Source organism: Crassostrea angulata, chromosome 2 (assembly GCF_025612915.1).
Source record: "Crassostrea angulata isolate pt1a10 chromosome 2, ASM2561291v2, whole genome shotgun sequence".
In the NCBI taxonomy this organism is placed as follows: Eukaryota; Metazoa; Mollusca; class Bivalvia; order Ostreida; family Ostreidae; genus Magallana; species Magallana angulata.
In genome coordinates, this window is record NC_069112.1 from 16,361,001 (window position 1) to 16,384,290 (window position 23,290).

Genomic DNA, 23,290 nt, shown 5'->3' on the forward strand with positions numbered 1-23,290 from the left:
TCTGTAAAATAGATTACATGTACCAGAGAAATTTGGTGACATGTTCGCGGAGAGAAATATTCGCGGTAACGAGGTTTTCCCGAACCTTGCGTATATTTCTCGCACACAAATAGAAATTGGTTTTCAGTAAATGTTTCGAGTAAGAAAAGAAGTTATCCGTTTAATTCATAATGACTTTTCAGTGTTATAAGATTTTCCACTGTAGGATCTACGAAATATTTATACATCTAATGTTATCACCCTTGAGGAAAAACTGATAAGTTTGACTATTAGTGACCAATTAAAAATAAGTCAACGGAGCACAGAGATCAGATACTAGTGGTTCATTCAAAACCAGACACACAAAAAAGGAAATGAAACCGATGTTTTAAGAATTCATTTTATTTGATTAGTTGCAAATCGCACTTTCCACCATATAGTATTCCAATGAGTCCTGTTGAAAAAGAAAATGTGTTTAAGTCATGTGGAGATGTGTTTAAGTCAAGTGGAGATGTTGAGACATTCAAACGTCGGCTTAATTTACATGTATCTAGTCTTAAACATTGTGTGTTTAGCATTATTCAATTTGTGTTTTTGAAAAAACAATCTACATAAAACTTAAAAAATACATACAAATTAATATTTTATTTCATGTTTTATTTGATATTTAAAATATTCATTTTATTAATCTCGTAATGCATTTTAATAACATCTTACCTCAGATGTAATCCCTTCTGGAATTAAGTTTAGGATAGGGTCCTGGTTTTAAGTGTGTTTTTGGTTGAAGGAGTGCTCCCGAATTTAGTTGACTAGACGACAAAAAGCTGTTACTTCCTGACAAGCCAAAACCACTATCCAACCCACCTCTTAATCCAAGCGAATCACCAAAATCATCACCGTCAAAACTTCCCGATCTGATCAAATTTGACCTTGTGCCTCCTCCGAGAGCACTAAAATCGTCATCTACTCCTGATGAGAGTGTCAGATCATTTCTTTGTAGTCCTGTCAAACCTCCTCTAAAAGCTGGCAATGGTTTTGGATAAGATAAATAAGAATAAGGATCAGCCCGATAGGAATTTTGTGGAAGAATAGGCGCTGGAGATATTGAAGAAAAACTATCATCATCGAGTCCTTGAAGCCCAGACAAACTCAATCCAGAACTAGCAGAGAATCCCCTTTGTGGAAGACTGGACAATGGGGAAATTGAGGAAAAACCGTCATCTTCGAAACCACGAAGACCAGACAAACTAAGTCCGGAGCTAGAAGAGAAACCACCACTTCTAATGCTTGGGTAGGTTTCTAATGATCTTGTATAACCTCCAAGCTTGGGAAAGGCCCTCGAGGATAGACCACTCAAGGGGGCAGAGACAGCGGAAGCGGAAAATGGGGCAACAGAAGAGAAATCATCGTCAAAGCTACTATCAAAACCATTAAGTCCTGAACCTCCGGACAAGCCTAATCCAGATCTGGAAGAGAAACTATTACTCCTAATGCTTGGGTAGGTTCTCAATGATCTAGTATAACCTTCAAGCTTTGGAAAAGTATGCGAGTATGGACCCTTATGGTAGGCACTTGAGGAAGAGGAGGCGGAAAATGGGGCGATAGAAGAGAAATCATCGTCAAAGCTACTATCAAAACCATTAAGTCCTGAACCTCCGGACAAGCCTAATCCAGATCTTGAAGAGAAACCAATACTCCTAATGCTTGGGTAGGTTTTTAATGATTTAGTATAACCTCCAAGCTTGGGAAAGGCCCGCTGGTATGGACCCTTATGGTAGGCACTTGAGGAAGAGGAAGCAGAAAATGGTGCGATAGAAGAGAAATCATCGTCAAAGCTACTATCAAAACCATTAAGTCCTGAACCTCCGGACAAGCCTAATCCAGATCTTGAAGAGAAACCAATACTCCTAATGCTTGGGTAGGTTTTTAATGATTTAGTATAACCTCCAAGCTTGGGAAAGGCCTGCGGGTATGGACCACTCAAGATGGCACTTGAGGAAGTTGAAATTGGGGCAATTGATCTAGAAGAGAAATCATCGCCAAAGTTATCATCAAGTCCAGAAAGTCCGGATAAGCCCGATCCAACACTTGCCGAAGAAAAAGAGAGATCCCTGCCGAAATTTCTGGAACCTCTGAAAGTTCTTCCGAGATCGAAATACTTGGGATACGTTGAAGAATGTCCGTGCTTCTGGTAGGTATATCTCCCAGGCAATAAACTTCGCCTGCTTACTGATGACAATGACCCAAGTGATCCCAGGGAATTGAAGTCGTCTAGGCTGGAACCGGAGAATGATGTGGTACGAAAACCCTCATCAAAACCGCCAGATAAACCACCTCTTAATCCACTCAATGAACTTCTTCCGTACGGTCCATATTGGAAGTATTTTCCATGGTATTTCTGACGATAACTCTCTACGGATAGGAAAACCAATGATAGGCTCACAATCAAGAGAAACTCTTTCATGGTTAGGCTCTGGAAATACGACATTAAGCAATTTTTATTAATAAAGTAAAGTTTATTTCTTACATCATTGATTTAATATAATGATAATCTATTACAGAATGTCTTTCAATTTGCAGTCTTACAGACGCCGGGTGGTTAACAAATTGACCATCAGATCTTCATTAAATTTTTGAATATGATATTTTGGACCATAAACTAATTTTTAATAAAAAAATTCACATATTTGGTTTATAAATGTTCAGTTTTTTTCTACATCTTTATTCTGAATTTTTCATCCAAAGAAGCTATATATATAGTCTAAAAATGGCCGTGACTTCCAAACCTTTGTTTACCTTTAACCGTACTTTATATCAATTAAAGTTTCATCTCAAAAAATTAATTTCAAAGACTGGTTCATTTTTATTAAAAAAAAAAAACAATACAGATGTAGGTTGTGACGAACGTAAATACAGACCCCATAAACCTAACGCTCAATTTTACATATCTTTTACAAGTTATTTATAGCGAAAAGGTTTACAGTTGATTAAATAAAATAAATTGAATTCGAAATTGATATATTAGAACAAGTTTCTTCTCTATTTATAAACTTAATATTTTGTTATTGTGATAATCTATGATGAAATGCATACATGTATTCTAAAATATCAAATTTTATTTTAGTTAGGTTATTTTTCTTCTTAAAGTGTCACACTTGAAGAAAAAATAAAAAAAAACGTTATACCATGGTATTTTAAAATATATTGCCGTCTGAATTTCAATTTCTGCAAGATCTTTATTACTTTATGTTTATAAAAATTAAAATAAAAAAAGGAACCAAATCGAATTTCATGTCATTGCAAAATATGTTTCTCGTTGTAACTACTATGGTTGGATTTGTTCTTTTTTTGGTATATAACACTGATTGAAATCCTTAAATGGACTCAAGTAAAGGTGATATTTATAAATAATTATCAAGCAAATGCATATAAGCAATGATCACATCGCGAAAATCTGGTTATTTACAAGCTGGAGTCATTGAGTTAAATGTTTTACCATGATAAAAAAGCATACGTATTAAAAGAAATGCCCTGGACTTGCAGAATATGCACTCAATTTAAACATACCTTGATATTTCCAGCAGAGGACTTAGTGAACATGTGAAAAAATGCAGCTCTTTTATAGTTAATGCTAAGAATAATATCTTTGTTGTAATTGGTCACCAAAGCAATTAAGCCCCATCATTCATTTCATACAAGGATATAAGTGAATCTAATTTAATGCACCTTATCGATCACTCATTTCACAGTCAATGCATCTGAAGCCAGCGTTTAAATCACGTCTTCTTATCATTTTTCTTTCTCATTAAAAGAAACACATCTTTGGTTGTGACACGATTGTCTTCACAGCACTGATATCATATTTTAAATATTACCAAACAAGACCTCCATCATTCATCGATAGGCATTTGTTCTTTTTTTCCCGTCAAGTTAATTTTGTCGTTGCTGAGTCATTATGTAAAGTTCAAATTATAGACGTACATTCGAATTTTTATTAGATAAATTTAGCTTATGTAGTTATTAAAAAGCTAGAATTGTCCATCATAAGTTTTGAAGCTCTTTATAGAACATTATTTAATTTGAGGTAGACTTTTGAACTGAAACCGAACACATTTAAAATCTGGTGGGGATATTTCCTGTTAATTATCAAGTCAATTTTAGTGCTTTGTTATAATTCGTCATCATCATTTAAGCAGATCCAAACTTGCCAAATGTATTTATTTGATGATTTTTAATTGATTTCAATCAAGTATGGAAAATTGGAAATTTAGGATAAATATTTATGAGGATAATATACATGGTAGGCAGAACGACATTTATTGAAATAAATGAACAATTACCTACTAAAAATCAAAGTAAAAGAACAACATATTGGAAAAACATATTAAAAACATGTGTGGATTTCATATTTGGTGTTAAAGTCATTTGCATTGTAGAAACGTAAAATTGAGGGACAGGCACATGACATACGTACACTATAAATGTCGAATACCAACGGCATCTATTGCATGAACCCAGGGTTATATTAGGCTTTTGAAAGGTGTTCTTTTATGATGATTACATTCAACGTTATTCTTAGATACAGTAACTGATCAATCTTAAACAATCGTTTCGAAGAATCGAAAAATTGCTATATGTAAGCATGTGGAAAATGTAATTTAAATGTGCCTCTTCTCTTCTCATCTTCTCATCACACAATTATTTGAATAATATTTTAAGAATAAAAATAACATTATAACTAGCATTTAAACACATGTGGAAATCATATTCTGTGTTAAAGGGGCATGGTCACGATTCTTGTCAACTTTTATTTTTGTTTTAATTATCTACAATTCTTAAGGGCTGCATTTCAAATGATCAAATAAAATTTGAGTTTCAGTCGTGGAGTTATAAGCAAGATACAGTGCTCACAATTCTTCGTCATGTAAACCATTTTTCTCTTTACATTGGTTCAATTTACCCGTAAACAGTATGTTTCAAGCTGAATATTCTATCCTCTTATCTACTCTAAGCATAAATAAACAGTTCCTAACGTTTAACACATTAATTTTAAGCCTAAATCTAGAATTTTCACATCAACACTCAAAATGTAAACAAAAGCATTGTTTACAAAGTAAAGAATTATAAGCTCCGTAACTCGCTTTTAACTCAGCGTGACAGAACTCAGAATGACACTCAAATTTTGGTTGCGTATTAAAAATGCCTTACTAAAGCATTGTAAACACTAAAATAGAAAAAAAATAATTTTTGACCAAAATCGTGACTATGCCCCTTTAATGTCATTCGCATTAGAGTACATGCAAAATTGAATAACAGACACTTTACATGAGTGCATGTGTAAATAGCGTATGACAACGGTATCTATTACATGACCCATATTCATTTTAGTTTTATGAAAGGTGTATTTTTTATAATAATTGCATTCAAGTTATTCTGCAAACAGATACTAATCAATCTCAAACAATCGTTTCGAAGAATCGGAAAATTGTTTTACATATGCATGTGGAAATTGCAACTAAAATATGCATACAAAAAATGTGTGACTTTTTTATTATTAAAAAACTCAGTAGCTTAAAAACTCGTTAAACGATACAAACAGAAGAACGTTTTTCTTCTTTTCATTCAAGCATCAAATATATATTTAGCAATAATTCTAATGACAAAAATCAATAATTTTTTTTATATCTATAATTGTTATATTTTACACACTAAAACAATTTTAATTCTTTACTGTAGTTCTGTTTAAACTTATATTATTTCGAAAATGGGACGTGATGTTAAAAAATCCTATTATCAATTGCATGTGCATCAACCAACTTGCTAAGACTGATGAATCAACTTTCCGAAAAAGCGACATCAATGCATTGTTGAATTGTACCTTTTGAGGTTATATTACGTAGCCCTTCGCAGTAATTGCTGTTACACAATGAAATGTTTTTTACAAAACCATGAATTACAAACAGCACTAGATCATCATTATGAAAATTTTAGGAGAGCGATGATATAGGAGTATCTTTACAGAATGTACTTGACCACTTAACAATGAAAGTAACAAATTTTATCTACTAAAGCATTACGTTGAATCTTAGGGAAGTTTAATTTAGTACATTATTCAATCTTTGTGAGTTGATTGATAACATCCCAGTTACATAATTCGTAAAAAAAAATATTTTATTCACTAAAAAGAGGAATATATATTTGACTTTACAATTAATATAAGAACTGGTGTACTTTAAATTTATTTGATTGAATGTGACACGAATTAATAGTTCTAAAATGCAATCTTTATGTGTGTACTTTTCTTCATCCTACTATGGTGCTCTTCATCCTCAGTCCTATCCACGTCTACGCTTTACCTTATGGACGTTGTTTACTTAGGTTTTGAGTTCTCAAATCCGGATTGTTAAAAAGTTCAATGTCATGAGTAAAATTTGTTCTAAACACAAAAAGTATTTATCAAATGAATTATTATTGACAAAAACTCGATATTTTTTTTACTATATGATGGAATTGGGCTCAAACAAAGTTTGACTTTTAGCAAAACAGGAAATTCGTTGCAAAGTTTTCAGATTTTGTTTTCAACTGGAAAGTTTTTGGTAATGCTATAATATTAAAAAATTAAGATTTTATTTTTTAGTCAACATAATTTTGCATATTTTCTGTTTGTTTTATCTCGCTCTTTCGTTAAAATAATCGTATGGCACATACAAAAATATTGAAAAATGCTTAAAAATGATAAAGGACACTACATTTAGAAATTTTGATCATTAACCTCATATAAATTTTATGCCAGTAGAGAAAGGTCAATATACTTAGTTTAATGCTATAAATGTTTTAGCATTATCATCATTCACTGAGTAAAAAATTGGTAGGGAGTTGAAAACTGATAGAGGAAATTCTGACTTGAATATCTATAAAAAATTTAAGAGAACTTAATGCTTTTTATCTATTTAATGTCACTGCAATTCATAAACTGTATTTCATTTGTTAAATAGTTTAGCAATTTTAAATATTTTCACAAATAAGAAAATCTCAATTATAGTAGAATTTTTAGGGATTTTTCTTAAATTACCAAAAAAATATTCAATGGCCATTAACTCAAAAAGTAGGTCATTGAACTACTTTTTTAAAAAGTGAAGAATAACACTACCATGTAAGGTCTTTAACACACAATAGATGTTTTTTCTTTATCATCAGTGGAATTTTTTTTTTCATTCTGAGTAAACGTCATCCTTAAGAAGAAACTTTTTACGATATACTAGTAGTTTGTAATAATTTTTCTAATTAGAAAATAATAGCAAGTACTTAAAATTTTTATGGGCGCGTGCTTCCAGTGCTATCAACAAAAATCCATTATTTGAGATGTGAAAATGAACTAAATATTATAAAGACAATAGGTAAACATACAATGCTTTAGGCTTTGACGTCTGTAAATATCATCAAAATGTAGGTGGTTTTGAGAACTGTTCTTTTTGTTCATACGGGTTATTTCATATTTTATTGTCCTGGTCAACGGCTTTTTTGAATAAGTTTTTAACCAACCAAATGTTTTCGAGGATCAACCTGCGTTTTAATATGATTTGTTGATAACATATGTTAAACTCTTTGTGACTGTGTCAATAGAATTCCATTTATTTACATTTGTATGTCCTTTGGTACAATGTTCCTCAGTTCTTACATTGGGTTCATAACAGTAGTTTGAATATATCAATAAACGTCTGTCTAAATATCTTTTTTGCTCCCGACTGATTAAAGTGGTGTTGTCTTGTTGACCAAGGATATATGCGGTATTATGCATTTCACGCCCCTTAACATTAAAGCTCTACTGTATAACGAGATTTAAAAATAAGGTTAAAGATAGTTGAAATCATATTGACAGAAAGTGTGGAAAAAGGTATAACCACGGTGACGTCATAATATAGAATTGATGTCATAAAGATTGTCTTTTTTTAATAAAAAAAATGGAGCGAAATACGAGCGGTTTCCGGTTTTTTGACTGGGAAACATCGAGCGCATGCCTGCTCAAATACCATTTTTTCGTATAATATGCATCATTATATGAACAGAAACGTGTGAAAATCGTATTTGAGCAGACTGGCGCTCTATACTTCCAAAGGCAAAATATGATTGGAAATGGCAATATTTTCACTTGCTTGCAAAATTGCAGAAAATTTCAAGTGACGTCATAGATACACAGTTAATGGAAAATGATGACTAATACATGTAGCAATATCAATATAACAGACATCCTATATAAAACGTTTTGTGAAGAGAAGATTTTTGTACGATAACATTTAAAAATTGGTTAAACTTGGTGGCAGATAGTAGACCATATGAAATATAGCCCTTTGCAAAGTTGTAATTAACTACCAAAATGCAAAAATAAATTTGTTCAATTATCTGTTATAATTTATGTTTTTATGAGAAAAAGTATGTGCTATGAGAGTCATTGATTGAATATAAAATAACATTATTGTCGTGTACAAAAATTGCTTTCCCATTTATTCCTTAGTAAATGAATATTTTTTTTGCAAAAGTTATTATTAAATAATTAATATACCGTAAGAATTACATCAGGTAGGCATTTATCATAATAGCAAATTTTGCAGCTCAATAAAACTCTAGAAAATACAGCGTACATTTCTTTTATTTCAAAATGAATAATCTGGACAAAAAGAAACGATACAGATAACATTTTCAGAAAATCGGAGACACATTTACACTAATACATCATGTTGATACAAATGTAAAAAAAAATATTGATGCATGAGTTATGTTATAAAACCATGCACTGAGCCTCACTAAACAATGAACTGCAACAATTAACTAAAGGCGTTACATTTTAATTGATTAGGATGTGGCGGATACGTCTCACTCTCCTGGTTTGCGGCCTACGTCTTTCTGAGAATTCAACATGTTAAGTCGTGTTAACCCCTGGTATTTAAAGAAAAATTTTTTTTTAACAGCAACACATATGCATGTAAATCTAATATTCTAAAAGAAAAATTAATCCTCTTAACCTACAAAACTATTGCAAAATAAGTGAAATTAAATTCTGTATTACTTTTTTATTACATGTATAATAGACATGTTACTACTATAGTTAAATTAATCTGCATATTCATTTTCAGCCCCCCCCCCCCTCCCCCCTCTTTCTCGGATATTTTGCATAAACGAGATAAATAGAACTTAAAAACTTCTCAGATTGAAAATGATAAGAAATCAAAAATTGTACCATTTACATAACTTTTAAATTGATTCAATTAAGGGTAGATCATTAAAAAAAATCGAATTAATTTTGAACACATTGTGTCACGGGAGTGATAAAAAAATAGACTTTACATTCAATTGGCTATCATATTTATGAATATTCCTAGGCTTTTATGACTAACATGCCGTTTTTTATATGCTGCATCAGCGAGTCTACATTTGTAGGAAGTAAACGGATGAAGGATTCCTCGACATATAAGCAACAGAGTGATTTCACCTTTAGAAGATTGAAACGTCTGACTTTTGTCCCCACTAAATTTATAAAATAAATGGTACTTCATCTTCATTATTGCATGGGCAATGAACAATGCACTTGTGAATGGATACTGCATATTAAAAACACCATCGCTAAATGTACTATATAACTTCATGTCTTGACGTCAGCAAATATGACAGTAATAAAACAGTTTTGGTCGGAGATACTTCCATTTTTATGTTGATTTCAGTCACGGCAGTGTTGTATCAGCGCTTCCGTACGTAAGTTTATATTTCAACACAATTTCTTGATAAGGGAATTCTGTGTTTAAATATTGTGTGCTGTTTATAAGAAAAAAAAGAAGACCCATCATGTTAATACTTTATTAATCGTTTGAATTTAAAGCCAAGTGTCCAGTTACTGTAAACGTATTATATTTGGTGTGTACGATATTTGGCGGAAATTGTTTTTTTGAACAAGTTGGCGAGGATTTGAATTGGCGTATTCCTAAATGTGACTATTTTTATGCATATATGCATGGCATTTAGCGATGTACTTGATTCAGCGGAAGCTGCATTCCGCCACAAGCGCTTAAAAGAATACACAGCCATATTTAGTACGTTTAAAGTAACGATTAATTTTCTATCATTACCAGTTTGAGTGTTTCCGTGTAATGTTGATCTACAAACTTAAATGTTCATCAAAGTGCAACATGTGATAACACTATTAGAAAGGCTTTATCTATGAGAAATACGTTTTGCTTAGTAAGCCTTAATTTGGATAATATTATTGAATTGGTTAGCAATAAATCTGGAGTATAGCTACTCATATCTTCATGCAATCTGTTTAAATTAACCTAATTCTGAATTCAATATGAGCAGCAACATTTTCCTTTCTGAATTTAATTTTAGAAAAAAATAGAAATAAAATTTACAACTAAAATGAAAAAAAAGAGATTATAAATTTATGTTAGTTATGATTTATACTATTAAAAAGGTTCCAAGGAAAGCAATTGTCGTTATGCGCAGACAGTATTTTGCTATATATTTCTTAGTACTTAGTAGGAAAAGCTTTATTTTGTTAAAATTTTATGATTATACAAATCTTAATATCAGAAACGTTTAAGTTATATTTACTTTCATCGTGATAACAGATTTGTAACAAATTAAAAAAAAGATAAGCTCAATTTAGTATGACTTTCTAAATAAAAAAAAATTGATTAAGTCAGCGTTTTTAGAAAATCCAAGACGTGCAGGGAGCAGTACATCACATTGTTACAAATGTAAATAGGGATGTTGACACACGAGCTACCAGTTAAACATACTTAACTATAACCCTCTGCGATGGATTGAAATCGGTGCATTATACTTAATCAACGTGTGTTGAATGAGTGTTCCGCTTCTAGCTATTGGTTCAGACTTTGTAGTTCATTTAGAATAATGACATACAGTTATATAGGTATCAAACTGTAACTCGTGCATTTCAGTAACAATGCAGTTTAGTTTTATTTAATTTGTGGACTAGTTCACTATTCATGAATATTGAACATTCATTTAGACTGTGACTCGTGCATTAAAGTAACAATGCAGTTTAATGTTTTTATGTGGATTAGTTTAATTTTCATGAAACATTCATGTACTTGTAATTGATGTTAAATCGATTTACTTCATACTATATTGTTTGTAAATAATTCATTAACCTGTGTATCTGATGAATCTCGGCAACGAAACAGTGCGTAAACATTTGATAAATTCACCGCTATCGAATATCATGGCGATGTCAGATGTACGTCCACGCTGATGAGATTTCAAGAGCGAAATACTTCAAACTATTGAGAGGTCTGGGGTTTATATCGGTCATGCAGTTGTTCAGTTTTAGTCTTAATGTGGTATGGATCACCTCCATAATATGACGAACTTCCGAACGAAATAAACAATAACATCATTAATAATTTCAGATTTTTTCATTTCCGAAATTGTTACCTAACAATGTAACGTCACGGGATGGCACTTACCTACGAATATGTAAGTCATGGGTTTAAATCGTGCCGGAATTTTTATTTTTTTTACCTTTCCAAAAAATTTCAAACAATTTGTTCTGGTCAAATATTGTTAAATTTGAAAATTATTTAAGACGTCATATATAATAGAAAAAAAAGTCAAACAAGGACCGATACAAAACTATCTTTTTTTTAAACATTGAAAACTGTTTCCGACGTTTTTAGGTTTGAATTAAGGATTAAAGAGGAGACAAAACTGGAATATAATAAATTTTCGACCAGACTCCTGACTTAATTTTTAACCTGCTTTTACAAAACCATAAGATTTTGTGCAATAAAGACACCCGTTTTGCCTAATATATTTTTTTACACTTTGGAAACAATTCAAACATAAAATTAAGAAAGCCTTGGCTATCAAATTATTTATCTTGATGTTTGATTTGAATGATGAAAACTGAAAATGTATCAGTTATGTGAATTAACTGTTAGATATATTTATTTGGCGTTAGCTAATTATAAATATGTAATAATTCTGCGCACCACTTTTCAATTGTGACAGCTTAAGCCGTCAATTCTCTGATGGATGACACGTTTTTTTTTTTTTGCATGTTTTACGATATTGAATTACAGATGTTCTGATTGATGTATTGTATTTGAAACTGTTAAAGAGAAGCTTTCAAATCATTTTAATTGCAATATGTATTCTTCTTAAAGTCACATCACATGGGAAAACAAATCATAGCTCCTTGTTAATGTTTTTCAAGGAAATCAATATAAACTTGCCTATCCAATTTTTGAATAAGCTATTTATTATCAACAATATTTTCGTTGTATTATCTTTAGATAAAAATATTAGGCTATAATTTGATATCTTCATGGTGTTAACTATTTTCATGAAATTCATCTGACTAATTTTGATTGCTATTCAAAATCGTAAGAGTACCTACTAATCTTTTAATGTTGTTAATTACTTTTTATAAGTGTAAAAAAAATTGCTAATGACTTCGATAAGTCGAATTAAATTTGCAAAAAAGTAACACCGCAACACTTCAATTTACGAATTAAGATACCTTTTTAAAAAAAAGTATCAAATGGGTAACGCAGAATAAAGCACGCTTTTTTAAAAACGTGTGTAGGTTACCCTAAATGTAATAGGATAAAGGCAAAGAAACCCACATAAGTTGTATTAAAATATAGAAATGCAATATGAATGTATTGTCGAACTTTGACGGAATACAAATTAAGTGTTCTTTTTAATTCGTGAACTTTATACACAAAAATCGGTTTAGATAAATAAGATGACATTGAACTGTACATAACAACTCATAACCTATTTACGATGACACGTTTTAAAATAAGAACATTCATAAATAGCTCTTTTCATTGCATGTCTTTTCCATTGAAATTAACATAACGATTTTTTCTGTATATCATTTAAACGTTCAATCAAACAGTGGATAAAAATAAAGGGACATGCTAGTGTCTTTACCAACCATATTTGAGAATTAACAAATAAGCCTCTTATATGCAAATGTTCAGCATGAAATAGGCAACATTTCTTATATCAAACATTGAAGTTAAGCTTTCTTTTTCTATTTTGTTTTATAAATGTATAGTTTTGTAGTATGTTGATCTGATAAACATTTGATTTTGATTAAAGGCGAACCATAAAAAAATGAATTAAAAAATTCAAGATAATGATTGATTTTACATAGAAAGAAAGTGCTTATACATGAATTGCCATCATACATAGGAACTGCATATGTATCAAAGAATGTTAATCCAATTAATTAGGACTCATTCGTGTCATTGCTTTAAAAATAGATAACTTTATAAGTCGAAATTTTAAAGGAAATAAAAGGGATGTAAGATTTTATGTAATCCATACATAAATTAACATAAATTTACATATCTTTTATTTTGATAAACATGGATGGTTTCAGTATTTCTATTTCATTTTTATTCTGTGTTGAATTGAATAGCGATGTCAAATTCACGCTGTTAAGATATGAAAAAAAATAGCCTTTCATTATTTTCTATTTTGCATGAAAAAGTCAATGGTGTACTTTTTCTTTTTCTGTTGAAGCATAATCAATTCTGAATAAAGATCATTTTTTTCCAAACATAAATTAAATAGTGAATAATGACACAACAGTCTTAATAGAGATCGATTGAGACAAATTGCATTTATATAATTAATTTCATTTAATATTATGCAAAAAACTCCATTTTTTGTGTTATACTGAATTCTGGGCTGAAAAAAATAAATTCACAAATCCAAAGCAAAAAATAAATACTGCGTTTCTTAAAAGTCAAAAATAGCCTTTCAAGAGTGATACGTATGCACGGAAAAGGAATAATGCACTTTGTATTTTGTTTTCTGAGAATGATTAATTCTAAAAAAAAAAATGTATTTAATCATTGTAATTATGTCAAACTACCATTTCTTTTTTAAAATCAAAACTACAGGTTTAAACATGAGTAATGATAAAGCAGATTTGAGAGATATAGATTAAAAAGGATTTTTTCTTTTCATGGCAAATATGTTATGATAGATACCTCAGATTCTAAGTAGGAATGAAACCATCAAAGGTGAAAGTCCGGTTCAAGCTCTGTCACACATATTTTTGTTGCTTTTAAATTGATGATTGGGTCAGCGTAAAAGTGAAACAAATTATCCATTTTTTAGACATAAGAACATATTTACATTTTCTGGTGTCTTTGTCTGTGATAATACTACAAGTTAAATCTTATACATATAATTAGAATCATGTTGTCAATGACACAAATGACGTATTATGGGGCGCAAGAGGGTTTGCATAATCATTCTAAATTAAAATGATAGTGTCAAATGATTACTATTTGATTGAACAATCGATGTGGCTTTCAAAAGATAAAAATGATAAGGAAGATCATATTTTGAAATATTATGATATGATCAAATATGATGGGACGTAATTAAGTTGATAATAATTTTTTGATTTGATCATCCCTGATTGTAATTATCAATCTCGTTAACAGCGGAACTTAAGATGGTTGTAATGTGTGAATCAAACCTTTTTAATGGATTGTACTCTAATTACAAGAAATGCCTCTTAAACATGCATCATTAAATTGGGATGAAGTCTTCAAAAATCCATAGGAGGTCTAGTTTATTTTCTTCAATAAATGAAATGGCAATAAACATTTTTTGGATTGATTTTTCTTCGTGTATGATTTTCAAAAGAAATAAAATTTCTTGTCAATTGGAAATTATCCGAATTGATATCTGTTTTTTATTTTGGATTCATGAAAGGATATATCCAATACACGAAAACAGCACACATGGGAAGAGTACAACAATTAACTTCGAAACACTATTTAACAGATGCATAAACAAACTGTATCTGTAACAAATAAAGATAAATTTAAATCTTTATAAAGTGACATTTTACTTGAACTTAATTTGTTTGTTATATAAAATGAGTGATATATATTTATTGTATTAGTGCGTATTTTTGTCATTTGTTTATAAATGCATGAATGCACACACATATGTATGCATAAATTTATGTAAGTGTGGATGAGGGGTGGGAGATACACAGTCAGTGGTGATGTTAGCGTCAGCTATTTCCGTTCATAAATGTCGACGTTAGAAAACCTTTCCCAAGCTCCATAAAAACTTCAAGACCTTATGTAAAATTCAGTGTATCTAATCTAATACTTTACAAGTAAAATATACGTGTGGGTTGTTTGTGGTTTTTCTTTGACTGTTTTCGAGGTTCTTTGTTTTCATGAAATCTGATAAAAGGGTAAATAATATATAACACAATATTTTTTCTGTTTTTTTTTCTTTTTTTTATCTCTATCATTTGCAAACTGTGATTCTGAAGGCTAATTTTTAATATCGGCTAAGAAACAGTGTCAATCAATTTAGATGGTGTTTTATCTATTCCTCAACAGTTTTTCTTTGTTGCATCTGCGATTGAAATGAATAAATCGCTTTAAAGGAGGCTATAAGTGCTGTAGGTATTTAATATTTCTTTTCAGAATTTTCTCATTTAACGTGTTGATTTCCATAATTCTGTTTCAACGGTCACATGAGATATTTGATATCAAAACACATTTCTTTTACATGTATACTTATTAACTTGCAAAAACTTATGAATCAGCTATTTAGAAGAAAACGACAGTAATGTATTGTATTGTTTTCATGACCTTTACTGGTGTTATCGTACATATCCATTCACAATTTATATAGTAACACAATGAAATACATTGTTGTCTTTTAAATTCATGACGCACATGTTCAAAACAGTACTTCATTATCATTAGGAGAATATCAAACGAGCGATGGTATGGAAGTAGCTATACAAACAGTGTATGTACTTGACCACTTTAAACAGCGGGAGTAACAGATTACCTCTGGTTAAGCATTACTTATGAATCTCAAGGAGGATTAAGTACAATATTTAATCTCAATTACATGATCTGTAAAACATTTTTGAAAGTTCACTTCGAAATGTCAGAACTTATCAACTTTATCACCATGTTCTTATGATTTTAACTAACTGCATATTATATTAATGTCACCCTGGCGAAACTTAGTGGAAATGTACAAATGTATTGCTGAGTAACATTTGAGATGAAAAAAAAATGATGATATTGAAATCGAAATCGTTATTACATACTGTGTCAATGAGTTTACATTACGTAAAAAGCACACTTGGGTTAATGAACAATTTCTAGACGGATATGCACACGGCTGCCTTCAATCTCTAGGAATGGAAAAGTGTTTTCCTTTGTAGCCACTACGTTTATGAAACAGCAGTGATCCATCTTCATCTTTGCAACAATTAACCTGTGGCTGTGAACTGTATATGATGTAGACCGTTGGCGGTAAATATCTACAGGTACATTTATACGCAAAGGTAAGACGTCTGCAAGTAAAACAGAATTAAGGAGATGGCTATTTTTCGATGATTTGTCATTTGTATAGAAATATCAGTCATTGGCGTTCCACGTTCCTCCTTAAATAAGTTTTCATTACATACTAATTTCATTTTGAGTCGGCTATGCGTTTGACAATAATGAGTTGTTATGAACGTTTCTTATATGTAAATGCTTTAATGAACGTGTTATTGTATTCAATGCATAATGACCATATTTTTACCTAGTAAATAAGTAGTTCAATCATTCTTATCATCGTTACATTTTCTTTTTATTTACGATTGGATCAGCGTGTATTTAAAGGAGAAGTACTGTTTTCCAGAATTCATTAAGACACATGACAACCATTTTGTTATGAATGATTTCAATCAACAGTCAAGAAATAAATCTGTGCTATTAAAACTGCATATCTAGCAAAGAAGTAATGAAGAAAACATTTTTTTGTTTCCAGTACAAAGGCAACTTTTTTTAAAATCATATTTTTTACGACTTGTATTGAGAAAGCAAAAAAGCGAGGACGTCCAAAATGCATTTACTTCCCTTCAAATATTTTACTTGTATTGGTATATCTCTCATCTTCCTCAAACATATGAATATTAATTGAAACAGATTTAATGTCAAACTAGTCTGTACTGCACTTGTAACTCTCATGCATTCATCATTCGGTATTATTGTGATTAAAGTCTTTATTTGCAATTTATAGGTGTAACAAATAAACTTAATTGTATCATAAACTGAAAAATGCATCTTTTTTTTTTAGTTGAATAATTAAAGATTTAGAAAATATACCAAATTAATGTTTTACAAACAGGAAAAACGTATCTTAGAAAAGTTATGTTAGTTATCTTCAGGAAAAGGGACTCCAAACACCAAACAGAAGACCCTTATAAAGAAAAAGATACTGTAGAAAAACAAAACAAAGAGGTCTTCCGTTGACCCTAGTGTTTATAGAATCTCCAAGATGTGCACTGAGCCACAATCAACAATGATCTTGAAACAACGATTTAAAAGCGTCACATTATACTTAATCTGTGGATGCTCTAAAATGCCCCGCTCGTAGTAAAAGGTATAAATTTGTGAATGTTAGATTTATTTTAAAAAGTTGCGTCTGACTATATGTCGTATAGATACCATACGTTGACTCGTGAGATTCAAAATACAATCTACACATTTTTTTGTGTAGACTTATTATGTAGGTGACGCATTTTCGTTGTGAAAAAATTAGCATCCTTTATTGTAGCAGACTTGTTTTGCCTAATCACCCAATTATATAACATATTCACTTAGTTATAATCAACAAACTAGAAAGTTGTTTCTTCCTACGTAAGGGTAGGTCTCTTTGTATCAAGGTTTCAGGGACAATTTATGACTTATGAACAATCTGATAAGTTAACATTGCATTGAATATACACTAATCCAGAAAATATAGTAGCTGCATTAAGATGACCTAGCTTTGTGAATCAATTAGTTTAATACGTTTTATTGACGTTAGCTAAATAACTTTCCCTTTTTTTAAGTCGATTGATGTATCAATTTGATGGATTGCATCTTTTTTCTTTACATGTTTTACGTTACTGGTATGCAAATGTTTGCACTTTGGGGGTGATCAATGTTAAAAGATATTCCAATAATCATGATTGTAAAGCATTAACGAATGAAAATCTGATCATAATGCTCTGAAATATAAACTCCTTTATAGGCAACTATTATTATGTCCATATAGCTCGCGTTTTATTATTAGATTGTGGTGACAGCACGTAGCATCGGGGGGGGGGGGGGGGGGCAGGAGAGCCTGTTCGACCCCCCTTTCCACTTTTTCTCGCAACAAACCTTTTTTTTTTAAATTTGTATATCAAAAAGTAAATCAAGATGGAGTCGGCCTCCCCACTTTTTTTGGGAGCATAGTTATGTGCATCTGCCCCCCCTCCCCCCGGTTTAGGATTTTTATGTTTTGAAAAATTGGGGTTTATTTTATGCTTGTCAAGAATTTTGGAATGATCCCTCCCCACACTTTCGAAAACGATGCTACGCGCTTTGTAGATATTGTACTTTTCTAAAAACGGTATCATTTAGTATATTCAATGTTTATTTTAAATATTTTATGTTCTGGAATTGCACTGTTCACGTTTTGATTGAAAAAAAAATGATGCAATATAACGTTAATCATTTAAAAAGGAAATCATAATATCGTCATATAATATGGATATTTCTTAATTTACCAGAAGCAAAAAGGTGAGTTTTTATTATAATAATATTTTTTTTTGTAATTCTGAAACACTACATTTTAAAATGATTTCTGCAATACTGTACCATCTCTTCTAATTTGACTAAACGCAATTGCATTAAACGATACAATTTAACAATAATTACGAGCATAAGGTGATATGTCTAAAGGACAAAAAAAAAAGCTATTCTACAGTTCGATAACTTTGTCCAATAAAATCACAGACATTAATTAAATTGATACTACCTTTTCCTTCAGTCCACAGAAAACAAATATTTAAAATAAAATATAATTGGTTTTTGGTCTTTGCAAATTACCCGAAAAAAAAAAACTTTCTCTAATACTCTTTTGCTAGGCCCGTTAAAAATATTACACATATAAGAACGTTTTTGTTTCACTACAGATCCATGTAAGGAGACATACTAGAAAAAGTATTCAGGGAAATGTAGTATTAATAAAACTGTCGCTCGCTAAAGGATTGTAAACTTACTGCATTTGATTTGATTTTTTTTTCATATCATCACTATAAATATAATAAACCTGATGAATGAAATATCTTCAGTCATAAGTCGACAGGGGAAAACACTTCCTCAATAAAGCAATCAATACGTACTTTTATGAAAATTTAAATATGATTAATATCAATAAATTTGGCTGATTTTATCTCTTCTATTCCAGTTTTAATGTATTACTGATGTGTCGATATTATATTTTTAAAATGTAATAAACACAATCAAACAAGGATAAAGTAATTAAAAAATCATTAACGAAACTTTAGTGAAATAAATATATAAAATGATCATGAGACATTTTCATATCTGCCTTCCGTAGATTTGCAAATTCTTATTTAGAATATTGTTACATTTAAGTATGTGTACTTTACACACCACCCCATCCCCTATCGTACATTACTGATACTATGAACGAAAATGAAGATTGAAATACTACATCTGTAGGAATCGCTAGTCATAATTATTCTACATCAGACAATAATGTGTAAAAACCGTTTATCATTTTACATATTATAAATGTGACGAGATATACATGTAAACACATTTGTCAAAACAGTCTTTGATGCCTTGTCAGATATGTCAATGTGAAAGTTATTGCAATGTTCGTGCTTATTATATGTTTATATCTATGCAATCTGTATCGTTCCAATCCTCTCAAATTTTCGTTTGACCATACTCCAACTGTATCTCGTGACCGTGTAGTGAGCGACAAGCGCGTTAGGTTATGTTCGTCATCAAAAGCAGATTTTTGTCTTGCCTAGATGGCCGAGTGGTTAGCGCGGTGGTCGCTCAGAGCCTGGAGAATGGGTTCAAGAGGTCGTGAATTCAAGCCCCGGCAAGGGCAGAGGTGAAGCTCCAATAAAGTGAAAGTCCATGTATATATATATATATATATATATATATATATATATATATATATATATATATATATATATATATATATATATATATATATATATATATATGCCGGGGCTTAAACTCACGACCTATATATATATAAAAATATATATATATATATATATATATATATATATATATATATATATATATATATATATATATATATATATATATATATATATAATATGAAGTATAACCTTGAAAAATAAATAATTCCCCTAAATTAGTTCACAAAAAATAAAAATAGAAAACATTCAATCGCTTTACATAATGTGAAATGACTTCATCTGCTTAAAGCGATCATCGTCATTTATAGGAATCCGGGATACTTCATATACAATCATACACTGTCAGAGAATCACAACTATTCAAAATTCTTCGGTGAGTTTTAGATTAAAAGATTGTCATGATTGGCCTTCAGAATTAAGCGTCGTACAGGCAAAGTGCATCCAACCCTTCAGTGATTCCAAGCAGCAGATGAAGCATATAAGTACCACACTGGCAATCAATTTCCACGACATTTGCAAAATCCGTACATACATACATACATACATACAAACATACGTGTTATTCTCTTTGTCGACATATCATCAAATTTTAACATTATCCCGTCTCCATGAGTCATGTTTATGCCCAGTTGCATATGTACTAATCCAACTCATTTTACAATCAGTTTATCGAATTATGCTGCACAGTGTATTTTTTTGGAGTACACTCAAAATAAGAGATAAATTATGTAATCTGAACAAGGTAAATTAAAAACGAACCGTTGTTAGAAGCAATTCAATGATTGCATTCTGTTCGTGTAAAGGAAATTCTATCTTATGAAGTAATGTTGGTGTAATTTAGTAATAGAGTAGGCAAAAAATAAACTATTTTTGGAGGAAGGAAATATGATATAAGGGAAGATTTTTCTTAACTTTCCAATGCAAAGAAAAAAAAAAGAATGATAGAAAACCTCTTTTTTAACTAAACGGTTTTTTATCATCATCGCCTCGGGTTTGTCCATTACTATTTGAAAGAGGGTCATGTTCGATGTTCGATGTTTAAAAAGAATGCAAACAAAAAACACAATTTAAATACTAAAAGCTAAAATGATCAGGTTCTGCTTATGTCATTCCTTTGTTATAATTTTAATATAGTAAGTTTTATTTATTCAAGTATAAATAAAATTTAATGACTGTAGGACAAAGATTAAGACATATGGATGAAGTACTAAATTGTATTGTGAAGAAATTCGATGACAATATTGGAAAAAAATAAATTGTAGACATCTATGTTTGAACATTTACAGAAATATGAAATGACAGATTAGTTTTTGAGCTAATGGCATTTTATATGGATTCTTCTGTCTTGTACTGCAATAACAGTTAAAATTGTTACACTAAATTTAAGGCATGAAACAATTGGTAAATTAAACGTAACAAAAACATATAGACTTATTTTTGAAAATTAAGACTTTGCGTTATTTTACATGTTAGTGTATGCATTATTGATTCTGAATAAAACAAAGTATTTATGCACTATAGTTACACGGTGTCGTTCGAGCATTTCTCTGACTTTAGTAAGTGTATTTATAAGTAACCTAGAAGAAAACGTCGGATAAAGTCGACAATATACAAATTTAATAAGTGATTACTAGGTGCATTGCATGTGTATTATTCACTTACTTATCACAAAGAAATAAATGAATTTATTTTCTCCAGTTTAGTCATTAAAGGTCGACTAAGTGATGTTTTACACAAACGAAACTTTTCTTACACACAAAGTAATATAAGTGATCTCAAGTTAGTGAATTCAAACATAAAACCATTACATAGATAAAGAAATGGTTTTGTTCTTATTCAATTTATCCATTAAATCGGTTAAAACTACAAACCTTTTAAATTGCTTTGATTCCTTAAAAAAGCAATAACCATTTGCTACAATAGGGGTATTAAACATTTCTAAAACACGTATCATAGATTATTTGGATATTTATTTTTCAACAGAGATAGAATAAATGCCACATTTGACTAAATTTTCAAATTCTTCATCTCAGTGGAAAATGCACTCTCACTAATAGTTGCGTTGGTTTATCTTAAGTTCCTGAAATATATACCCAGTACATGTACAACACAGGTTTCACACAATGCAAGAGTACATACAAAGTTATGTGATCATCATCTTACATATGTTTCAACAATAGTTTTTACTTATCTATAAAGATTGTAGGTTGGTAGGAAGGTAGGTAGGTAAGTATTTTCGTAGGTATGTGGTACAAAAAACTTTTTGAGATTGTCATTAATATTTACATGTATAATCATCCTTTCTCTAGGGGCAACGTTCGCCAACCCGTTCCCATTTCCATTAAAACTCTCAGATCTTTTCTCCTGTAACTGAAAACATAAGTGGAATTTAATTAATTTACTGTTTTAAATACTTCACCCATTTAAGATTACAGTCCATACACTGTTGCTTTGTTCCTGTAAGGTCTTTGCTTGCATACGAGATTCAGTGTTCTCAAAGAATCTGATTAGGTTTTTTTTTAGAATAAATAAATAAAAATAATTAATAATTAAATAAGCATGCGTCATACTCTAAGTGGCCATTGATATCAATTGTTCCCTTGCCTCAATTTATATAATTTTTTTTATTTCATTATAATCGTGATTTGTTTTTTTATCATGTTTGCATGCATGAACAAAAATATTACCGAGGACACCATCTGTTGATATTTAATACAATGTATCTTATAACCATGCGCCACAGAAGAACAAAGACAACGTATTCGTGAGATTGAGTTACAATAATAACGTAAAATATTTTGATGTACACTTAATTTTTTTTAAAATTCTATTTGGGTTAAACAGTTTAATTTGGCAACCGGAAACACAATTCAGAATATTCAGAACAATTTTCGTGAAGAAAGAAAGAATTTTTTTATCATACTATATAACATGTTAAGTGAAAATGCACAGAAAAATCTGGTGGCACTGGTAATAGAAAATACAACAATCAAGAATTCTAAAGGAAAGGCATATTTGTATCACTTTTTGGTGAAACATAGATTAACAATAAGCAACGAAAATTACGTTATTGTGAATAAATAGGTAGTTATCAATGATTAGGCAGTTTGTCAACAAAATCTTTACTGAATGGTCTGGAAAGCTATCTATCAATCCTATGTCGACCTCAAAGCAGCATATCATTCCGGGTTAACAGTTTGGGAAACCATGCTACTTTAGCGGAATAAAGAATACTTTAAAACGTTTTCTATTAATTCATTTTAACAGTTGAAT

The 23,290-nt window shown here is 30.5% G+C and overlaps 1 protein-coding gene across 1 annotated transcript; it reads right to left on the reverse strand.

Annotated features, from left to right (window-relative positions):
• Nucleotides 1-360: 360 nt before the first annotated feature.
• On the reverse strand, nt 361-3,631 carry LOC128172254 (uncharacterized). Its single transcript, XM_052838054.1, has 3 exons — nt 3,547-3,631; nt 697-2,452; nt 361-433 (listed from the first exon to the last, which is right to left on the reverse strand). Exons 1-2 carry the CDS (start codon nt 3,577-3,579, stop codon nt 698-700), a joined length of 1,788 nt encoding a protein of 595 aa, XP_052694014.1. The 5' UTR covers nt 3,580-3,631; the 3' UTR covers nt 361-433; nt 697.
• Between the last annotated feature and the right edge of the window lie 19,659 nt (nt 3,632-23,290).